This window comes from Ornithorhynchus anatinus, chromosome 11, assembly GCF_004115215.2.
Source record: "Ornithorhynchus anatinus isolate Pmale09 chromosome 11, mOrnAna1.pri.v4, whole genome shotgun sequence".
In the NCBI taxonomy this organism is placed as follows: Eukaryota; Metazoa; Chordata; class Mammalia; order Monotremata; family Ornithorhynchidae; genus Ornithorhynchus; species Ornithorhynchus anatinus.
Genome location: NC_041738.1, coordinates 9,016,640 through 9,026,117, shown reverse-complemented (window position 1 = coordinate 9,026,117; position 9,478 = coordinate 9,016,640). Strand labels below are relative to the sequence as shown.

The window sequence follows — 9,478 nt, the reverse complement described above, 5'->3', positions numbered from 1 at the left end:
AGGGGTTTGGGGAGGGAGCTTGGAGATGAGGGGGCTCCTCTTGTGAAAAGAGAAATTTCAGGAGATCCTGGCAGCTGGGCCGGCGGAGAGGGAAAAGAACCCGGCTATCACCACCCCCCACTCCCCCCCCAAAAAAGAACGGTGGGTAAATAAGGAAGGGTTGCTTATTATGCTAGTATTAAACGCCCCCCGAGGAGCTAATTAAATTCCTCCCTGAAACCCGGGGGCTGGAAAAAGCCACAAGACGTTTAACCGTGTGCGCTCCGAGCCGAGTTTGGCGACCGGGAATTTTGGAGGACCGCTCCTTCCGAAAGAAGCCTTTCCTCACCCCACCCCCGCCCCAGCCCCCGCGCCCTGGAACTCCAAGTTTGGGAAGTGACTCCGGCTGCCTTCCAGTCTTAAAATGAACTTGTTTATTACACTTTTGCTTTCACATATTTAGATACAATCAAAATCTTTTGCGGACCCTTTAATAAAAGTAGTAATCTCCGAGTACTGCAAAAAAATTATAGCATTTACATCTCTTAAAGACCGTAAACAAAATAATACCTAGCTAAACCAATAAGTGTACAGGATAAGGGTTTGAGAGACGCTTGTATAAAATGTCATCGGATTCGGATTCTATAATACAGACGATGGTAAAAACAAGCTGGGCTTACGTGGGGGCGATTCCGTACGGAACCGGGCGGATTCCCCTTCTGTGAAATTTAAATTTAGGATTCATTTAGAGTATTCGGTACGGTTTGTCCTAGCGCGGGGAGCTGTCCTCTCGGATGGCGCTCCCGTTGGCTGCGAGGGGGGAATGCTTTTCTCTCCCGATGGAAGGATTGCAGAAAAGCTACGAGAAGGCGGGCTCCGACCTGACGGATAACGATGCTCAGTTTCTCAGACCCATCGACCGCTAAATTGTGCGACCGTGCGAGAGATCGGACACTCGCAGGCACGGCTGCGGCCTCCCCCGTCGGCCGCCTCCTCTTCTCATCGTCTTCTGGACGACTCTATCCCCGAAATGCCCTTCCTCTTGGGGCCGAGCCCCTAAAGATTACGGCATCGAAACCTCTTTCGTCCCTTCCCATCCGTTCTTTCCTCCCACCTCGGACCCGTCGAGAGTGGATGGGCGGCATTCAGAAACCTTATTTCTCTTTAAGGAAAATAAAAGTCCCCTTGAAACTTTATTGAATCGAAGCCAAATGAAATTTCCGATATTCACACATATATTACAGAGTAAGAGAGTAAAAGTTCGATATACTTCTTGGCGTTTAGTCGGGCCACATTTTTACGAGAGCGAAACAAGCATCAAAACATTTAGCAGCCTTATATTTTCACAATCACTCTGAATATTACATAGAAATACTGAAATATTCTATTCCATCAGTTGCCACCGGGAATAGATCTTCGTGTATAAATTTTTTTTTGGAACTGTCAGCCAGTCAACAGCGAAGCGAGTCTTTTTTTTTTTTCTTTCTTTCGCCATGGCATCCGTGTATTCAAAAATACCTTCTGAAAGTTAACTCTTATCCAAGTTTAAGAGCAACGCTTTCGAAACGCAGAAGACCACCCCCCCGGAAAGGGCTACGGAGAAGAACACTGTTAAGTATCAGCAGAACGACGGAGTCAGCGGGAAGTCGACCAAGGGAGAAATATTTGAAGACTTACACCATCGAAATACAAAGGCTTTGGGGTTGTTGTCCGTTCGATTTTTAAGCTACTTTGGGATGGGGGAGAGGGAGCATTTGGTTATTGGAGGTCAAAGCCAATTACAACGCGGCCTCTCTTGGCTACAACAACCGAAGAAGGGGGAGGGAAATCATATTATTCGGAACGTGTACACAGACCTACGCGGAATTGAGCTTCTTTTACTAAATGAACAGAAAGAGTTTGCTGTCCAGAGCTCTTTATACCCAGCTACAATTTGGGAATCTGTACGAAATTCTCAAGACGTGCTGCTTTATCTCTCTTTCTCGTTCTCTCTCTCCCTCCGTTCTAGCGAGGAGTCCTTTAGAGAGGGAACACGAGAAATCCAGAGAAGGTAGAATATTTCCAGCCTCCCATCAAGTTTCCCCGCTCCAGTTTGAGGTAGGCCCGGTCCCCCTTCTCCATCTGGATCAGGACGCCGTTGCTGGCCGCCTCCCGGGTCACATCCTGGTCCCCGGCAAAGGCCGAGATCACCGGCCAGCCGTTCAGCATCAGGCTCACCTGGAGGGCGGCGGAACACAGAAAACGGCGTCACGGGAGCCCGACCGAAGCCCAAAGCCCAAAACGTTGCGGCAAACCTCCCCAAATTCCGCCTGAAGGGACTGACGGTCCAAAAGGGGGGGGGGGGGGGAGTGTGTGTGTGTGTGTGTGTGTGTGTGTAAGCGGATTTTCTTTTCTCCGCAATCGATCAAATGAAGTTTTTTAGTGGGGGCAAAGCAACGGGGAGGGGGCGAGCTACGTGCCACTTGGAGAGGCGGCATCCGAGCCCGGTGCTTTGCCCACGGAGAAGCAAAGGACAGATTCCCGAAACCTCGCCCCTTTCCTACGGGGTTTTCCGGCTGACTCCTTGTGGGCAGGGAAGGCGCCTGCTCATTCTACTGCACTCTCCCCAGCGCTTAGGACAGTGCTCGGCACCTAGTAAGCCTTCCAGCGATTCCATCGATGGATGGATCGACGGTCCGGGGGTCCAGCGCATCTCTCCCAGATGATCTGGGGCGGGGGTGGGGGGTGTTAAGCAAGAAGGACGGGAGGCTGGGAAAGAGCGGTGGGACGGGGAATGGGGGTCCGGTGGGGGGGCTCGGCTGGTCACCCCTCGAGGGGCGCGGCGGGGGCTGCAGGGCCAAGCAGAGGGGGAAATCCCGGCCGGAGCGATCCGCCTTCCATCCCGCTGCTGGAGGGGGCCGGGGCCTCCCCCCTCCCGGGATGCTGGGCAAACCTCCCTCCTTGTGCGCCCTGTCCGACCGCGGGCGGAGAAGACAACGGACAGAGGCTTCCTAGAGCCCCTCTGCCCACCTCACGACCAGCCCCTGAGGACCCCCCACCCCCTCCCTCCCTCTCTCCCCCCCCCCCCATCGCCCCCTTCCCCGGCCAGTTTTGGGCAGAGCTGACCTGAAGGTTTCTGCCCCCCTGGAGCCGTCCGGGAGGACTCCCGTCCAGCGTTCTGAACGCGCGCTTCGCCTCCAACTTTCCCCCCTGGGACCCCCTGCTTCCCTCCCCTCTCGGAGAGAGGAGACTAGAGGTCCCTCCGAGGGCGGGGAGGAGAGGACGATAATGGGAAGGGGAGCCCCGGGGACCCCCTCGCAGACCACCGGACCCTTCTGTCAGCCGGGCAACCCCCTTCCTCTCCCCAAGCCCCGTCCCCCGCGGACGCCAAGCGCACCGTCCGCCTCACCGAGGGATGGATCGATCGATCCCCGGATCGACCCCCTCCCACGTCCATCCCCTAGCCCTTCCCCGGGGCCGATGTGGGGGCGGGGGGCGGGCTTCGGAGGCTGACCTGGATGGTCTGTCTGTTGTAGACTTTCACCACGTGGAAGTTGAAACTGTAAATCCCTTTCCGCGGGGAGATGAAAGTGCTGCGCTCCGAGTCGAAGTTGCTGCCGATGTTCACTAGTACCTGCAACGGGACGCAAGGGGCGAAGGGGGGGAAGGGGCTGAGCGTCTTCGCCCGCCCCCCACCCCACCCCCCGGGGGAGCGGCGGCGGCGGCGGCGGCTTCCTTTTTCCTTTGCTCTTCTCTCTCTTCGACCCCGGCCTCCCCCTCCCCGAACCCCCTCCCCGACGGGGGCGCGGGGGGCCGTGCCTCACCTGGTCGAAGTAGATGATCATGGTGCGGTTGCTCATCTCGCTGGGCTCGTGGTTGGTGCTCCGGATGGCGGAGAAAGCCACCTTGGCGCTCCCCGAGCGCACGGAGATGCCCAGCGCCGTGCCCGTGGGGTCGGACGTGGGATTGGAGTCGCAGACCACCAGGCACTTGCCCTCCAGGACGATGGGCTCCGTCTCGTTCTGGCCGCGGGCCGGACCGGCCAGCCAGGCCGCCGCCCCCAGCAGCAGCAGCAGCAGCTCCGGGGCGCCCGGCATCGCGGCCGGACCCCGGCGGCCTCGCCTCGCCTCGCCCCGCCCCCCGCCCCCCGCCCCCGGCGGGGCTCGGCTCCTCCTCGGCTCGGGTGGCGCCCGCTCCCTCCCCGCCGGCCCCGGGGCTCAGGGGCGGCCCGCCAGCGGACGCATGGCCGCCGCCGCTGCTTGCAGCCCGGCTCCTCCCTCCCGCTCCCGATGCGGCCGGCGCTGCAGCCGGAGGTCGGGCGGACGGAGCGCGCAGCCGGCGAGCACAAAGGCGGCCGCCCACCCGCCCGCTCGCCCGCCTGCCCGCTCGCCTGCCCGGCCGCCCGCCCGGCCGCTCCGCCCCCCGGCAACCGGGCCCCGCCCCTCCGCCAATGGGAAGGCGCGGCGCTCCCCTCTCCGCCAATGGCGGCGCCGTCCGCCCGCGGCCACCTGACACGGGCGCCGTTCTTATTAGATGCCGGCCGGCGGGAGGCGCGGGGCAGCGCCGGCCCCGGAGCCGGCCGAGGGTGGGAACGGAGGGACGGAGCGCCCGGCGCCCCCCCTGCCCTCCTGCCCCGGCGCCCACCGCCACCCACCGCCACCCACCGCCACCCACCGCCACCCTCGCCCCCCGCACAGGTAGGGGGCGGCGCCTGCCCCGCTTCCCGGGGACGGCTCGGCGGGAGGACGGAGGGGGACCGGCCGTCGGGGAGAGAAGGGACCGGTTGGGGAAGCCGCGGGGAGGAGGGCGCTCGGCTCGCTCCGGGGACCGGTCCCGCTAGGCGAGGGGCGGGGAGGACCGCGTCTGCGTAACGGGCTGCCAGGGCGGCTCGCTCGGAGGCTCGGAGGCGCCTGCGTGGGCGCCGGGAAGGGGAGGGGCTCTGGGGCCAAACGGGCGGGGCTTTGGGCGGGAGGGGCGGGGTCTCGTCGGAGGTGGGCGGGGCTTCGGCGGTGGCCGCCCCCCGGGAGGCGGCGGCGTCGTCGTCCTCTCCATCCTGCCCGACCGGTCCAGCCTCTCCGGGCGTCTCCTTGGCAACGCGTCGCTAGGGAGAGCCCCGCCCGTGCGGAGATGCTCGGGGGGCCGGGAGCTGGGACACCCCCCCCCCCCCCGGGTTCCGGGCCGCTGCCGTTGGCCCCCAGCTGCGGGTCTTGTTTTTGTCCGTCCGTCTCCCCCGAGGCGGGGATTGCCTCTATCTGTTGCCGGGTTGTGCGTTCCAAGCGCTTAGTACAGGGCTCTGCGCGTAGTAAGCGCTCAATAAATACTATCGAATGAATGAATGAATGAATGATCCCGGGCTCCGCGAGGCCCCTCCCCCAAAGCTCCGACGCCCCCGCCCTCCCCGAGGCTCGCCGGGACGCTTCGGAGGCCGGAGCCCACCACCCTGCGGCCATCGGCTCATTTTCCTTTTTTGAAAGCCTGTCGTTTTTACTGCCGGTCCCAGCCACCGTCTGTTTTCTCCCACCACCCTGTTTCCGTCACTCGCTTGCAACTTTAAACAGACCCTGCGCCGAACCCCAACTCGGTCATCGCACTTAATACGAAGCCTCGCTCCCGGTGTGTGTTTGCTGTGCGCGTTTATTCTTGGGGCTACTAGGACTTTATTATAAAGAGAAAGACATCAGCGAGCATAGTAAAGGTAAAATGAGCAGCTCGCCCAGTGAATTCTGTCAACCTTAAATATATATATGTGTGTATATATATATATATATATATATATATATATCTTTGGGGAGGTTAATTCAGGAATCCGTTGAAGCCAGTTCGGGACTCACAAGTGGGAGGGAATTGGATCGTGGGAGTAAGTGCCCCTCAGTCTTGTTTATGCTTTTCAAGAAGACTGAAACCGGATCTAGCTTGTGAGATGTCCTCCAAATAAGCAGGACCGGGAATCCAAGGTGGGGAGCGAGAGGAGGAGTGAGTGGCCAAACTGTTAATAATGAACTGATGGTGTGTGGGAGAGAGCCATCTGGGTGGCCGAACGTGCTCGTGAAATTCAAGAACCATTGAATGAATGGCGTTCTAAACATTCCTCCAGCGCTTAGAACAGTGTTTCGCACCCAGTAAGCGCTTACCAAACGCCATCATCATCAATCGTATTTATTGAGCGCTTACTGGGTGCAGAGCACTGTACTAAGCGCTTGGAAACCAGGAATCAATAGTCATCGTCAGAAATGCCTCTAAGATATCCCCAGAAAGAGACCTTCTCACTTCCTAAAGAAGACTTGCTGAAAGCAAATCATTTTCTCATTTACTAATTTTGGAGTCCCAGCCTTTGCTTAACCGTGATTTGACACCATGATTTGGCTCTCCGCTCAGTAGAGCCAGGGTGACTCCCTCTCTAGACTGTTAAATTCTGGCGGGCAGGGATTGTGCCTCTTAACTCTACTGTATAGTGCTCGGTGCAGTGCTCTGCACCCATTAAAGGCTCAATCAATACCTCTGATTGAGTGGCTTATTGATTGATTGATTGATTGATTGGGCCACCACAGTGGGTAGAATAAAATCGCGGCCTTCCGGCCCAGCAAACTGAGAGGAGGGATTTCCTTTCCGTTGTCTGTACCGTTTAGGGAAGGCTCTTCTGAGCTTGCTGACAAGGCAGCGATTTGGTTGGGGTGGGTGTGTCCAGTGCTAGGCAAGAACGCAATTATCTCCTGAGCTTGAAAAATTTACCAATACTTTAGTTGTCAAAGGGCCGTTTTGAAGACATCCCATTTTACTTTCTTCAAACTGAGGCTTGTAATAAAGTTGGGAAATGTGCATAAAATGCAGTTTATTGCTTCATTAAACTGCCAAAGTGCTTCCTTTGGGGATACTTATAACCCATCATTATACGTGAGTTAAGAAAAATAATTTCACATACGAGGAACTTCTAAGACTTTTCTTCAGTGTGGAGATATTGGAAACCGAGGACAAAAGTATTATAAGAACATCTGGCTGAAACTTTCGGAATAGCATATTGCAGAGATGTTGCTATCCTGGGAAACACTTTAAGATTGTAAATGAAGGAATCTACCCGGTTGCTTTTGTGTCCTTTCCCAGTTAATTGGCCCCGGAAGAAATTAGGCGTCTTTAAACATAGCTTTTGTTCGTGGAGTCAAAGCTTTGTTTCCAACCACCAAAGAGATCCCTCCATTTGTGAGGAAATAACGCAGCGGCTATTCTGTTGTAATGATGAGGAAGGTGATGAAGTGCATTTATTCCATGGACATTTCCAGATACTTTTTTTCACTCCCACCCATCCTCTCCTGAAACTTAAGATCTCTGATATCCACAGCCATCAAACAGGATTCAAAACCCCTTACGGTACAATTCCTCTGCATTCGATTCATCTTCTTCAGAGAGTTGCACCTTAGAGACACTATTCTATTGTCAGGTGTAGAATTTAAGATTTCATGGAATCAAGGTACAACTTGGGTCTGAGCATCATATTTTAAGTAAGCTGGAAAAACGTGGGATAATGGTTTTGTAAACTGCTGAAATTTCAACCTAATCCTGGTTCCTTTGAAGAGAGTCTGAAATAATACTTTTTGTTTTGTGTCTACACTACAGGCATTCCAAAAGACAACGCTGCAGCTATCTTTTAAAGTGTCATGTTTTTCACGATTTAGTGTGCTGTAGATTCAAATTGTTATCCATATGGACAGTTTGAAAGGGTGCCATTTTGGCCTGTAATTCTAATGCCGGGGTGGTTGCCTCTTTTTTAAAAGGTCCCAAAACAAAGGCTGTGATAAAATGCTCATACTTTGAAACTTTAAAAAAAAATTCTATATTGAATGGTGCCCCACATCTAAGGTCTTTGGACTTTGCCCTCCGTTTGTGAATGGCAAATCAGACCAGGTTTAGGATCGGTGTGTGAAATAGGATCTAGTGGTGATATGCATGTTTACAATGCCTTTTCTCAGTGCAATTCTACAGAGTTGAATTTACCTCTCTCATTTTTTGAAATAATATTTTTTAAGGTGTGCCAGCTCTTATGGAAATAACAAAATATGCAGTTTCTTCTTTATGTTTGCAAGGAGACTCTATCAGTCTAAGCAATTCCATCATTATTTTGAAAAGAATGATTAACTCTCCTGAAACATATGTTAGTAAGAATTTAGCATACAGGTCCATCATTATTTAAATAGGTGTTCATGTGAGGGGGGGAAAAAAACCCCTCACGTAGCATGAAGCTCTAGGAATTTTCCAAGATGTAATTTTCCTGTTGTTTCAGATTGTTTATTTGGGGAGATATAGAAGAGTTCTTTACTATATTTTTGATTAGACATGTTCGGTTTGGTTAGGCTTGTCTTCTATCAGAAGATGTAGGTTTATTAATGGACTCTTTCTTTTAGTCATATCGGTATTGGATTGCTCGCTGGAATCAAGGATTTCAGAAAGATTCACAGTTTTCTAAAGTAGTGGCAAGAGAACTTAGTAAAATGGCAAGTGAAATGGAAGCGATTCCTGGCTAGAGGAACATGGGGGGAAGGGTATCATTAGAATCAAGACTTCTACCCCACTTCCTTCCTGAGGAAGCTGGCATTATTATCGCTATTTGGTACATGCTGTAATTAATGGGCCACTGGGTCACAAGTAGCTCTATCAATGAATCCTATGGTACCTCTAAAAGTCATATTACAGCACAAAATGCCCAAATTTAAAATATACCTCCAGAAAGACTCTATGATAGTGTTGTGACTACAAAATAAAAATTTATTATACCTTATTTAAAATTAGAATATTTAATGGACAAGATCCACTTTAAAAATTGCACAACCCAAACCTTAATCTTTGATGTTATAACACGTGGCAGAAAATCCTAAAGAGAAACAAAATTTGCATTTTAATCAGGTTAACCCAAGCAGGTGGATCTCAAGAAGATATTGTGACTTGTAATCATCTTCATTTTGCGTTCTAAAATGAGACTTTCAAGTGATGAAAATCAGAAATATTTTTACTCTGGTCTGTTGGCAATTTTTTCTTTAGCTGGTATTTTCTATTTCAGCGAGATCTCAACAAATGATGTAGAACCATTTACAAGCTTTTATTTTGTTCAAAGTAGTTCATATGCCAAAGTTAAAAATAAACTTAGGATAGGCGATTTAACGTATAGCTGTTTTGAGTGTGGGGAAGCAGGGCACTTGTGCGTGAAGCAGATTGTTTTAAGACAAACCATTTACCAGAAGACCCCTCTAGTAGTGTCCCAGAAATGACACTCAGTCACCTTGCCTCCTCCTACCTCAGCTCACTGCTCTTAATACAACCCGGCCCACACACTTTGCTCCTCTGGTGACAACCTACTCTGTACCTGAATCTCATCTACCTCGCCGCCGACCTCTCACCCTCGTCCTACCTCTGGCCTGGCATGCCCTTCCTCTTCATATCCGACAGACAATTACTGTCCCCACCTTCAAAGTCCAGTTGAAGGCCCCTCTCCTCCGAGAGGCCTTTCCCGACGAAGCCCTCATTTCCTCTTTCC

At 53.0% G+C, this 9,478-nt stretch overlaps 1 protein-coding gene and 1 long non-coding RNA gene across 4 annotated transcripts in view; one reads left to right on the top strand and one right to left on the bottom strand.

The window, feature by feature from the left end:
* Positions 1-393: 393 nt before the first annotated feature.
* Positions 394-4,343, bottom strand: CBLN1 (cerebellin 1 precursor). Its single transcript, XM_029074433.1, has 3 exons — positions 3,783-4,343; positions 3,473-3,592; positions 394-2,196 (listed from the first exon to the last, which is right to left on the bottom strand). Exons 1-3 carry the CDS (start codon positions 4,053-4,055, stop codon positions 1,999-2,001), a joined length of 591 nt encoding a protein of 196 aa, XP_028930266.1. The 5' UTR covers positions 4,056-4,343; the 3' UTR covers positions 394-1,998.
* Positions 4,344-4,611: 268 nt separating this feature from the next.
* The window catches only part of LOC103170616, a 30,275-nt gene continuing 25,408 nt past the window's right edge, over positions 4,612-9,478 (top strand). The window contains exon 1 of one of the 3 annotated variants that reach the window (XR_486298.3): positions 4,612-4,655. This is a non-coding gene — a long non-coding RNA (uncharacterized LOC103170616). Of the gene's footprint in view, positions 4,656-5,482; positions 5,572-5,634; positions 5,654-9,478 lie in introns of those variants that run through there. The other 2 variants (XR_003762772.2, XR_005660594.1) reach the window with 2 other exon arrangements.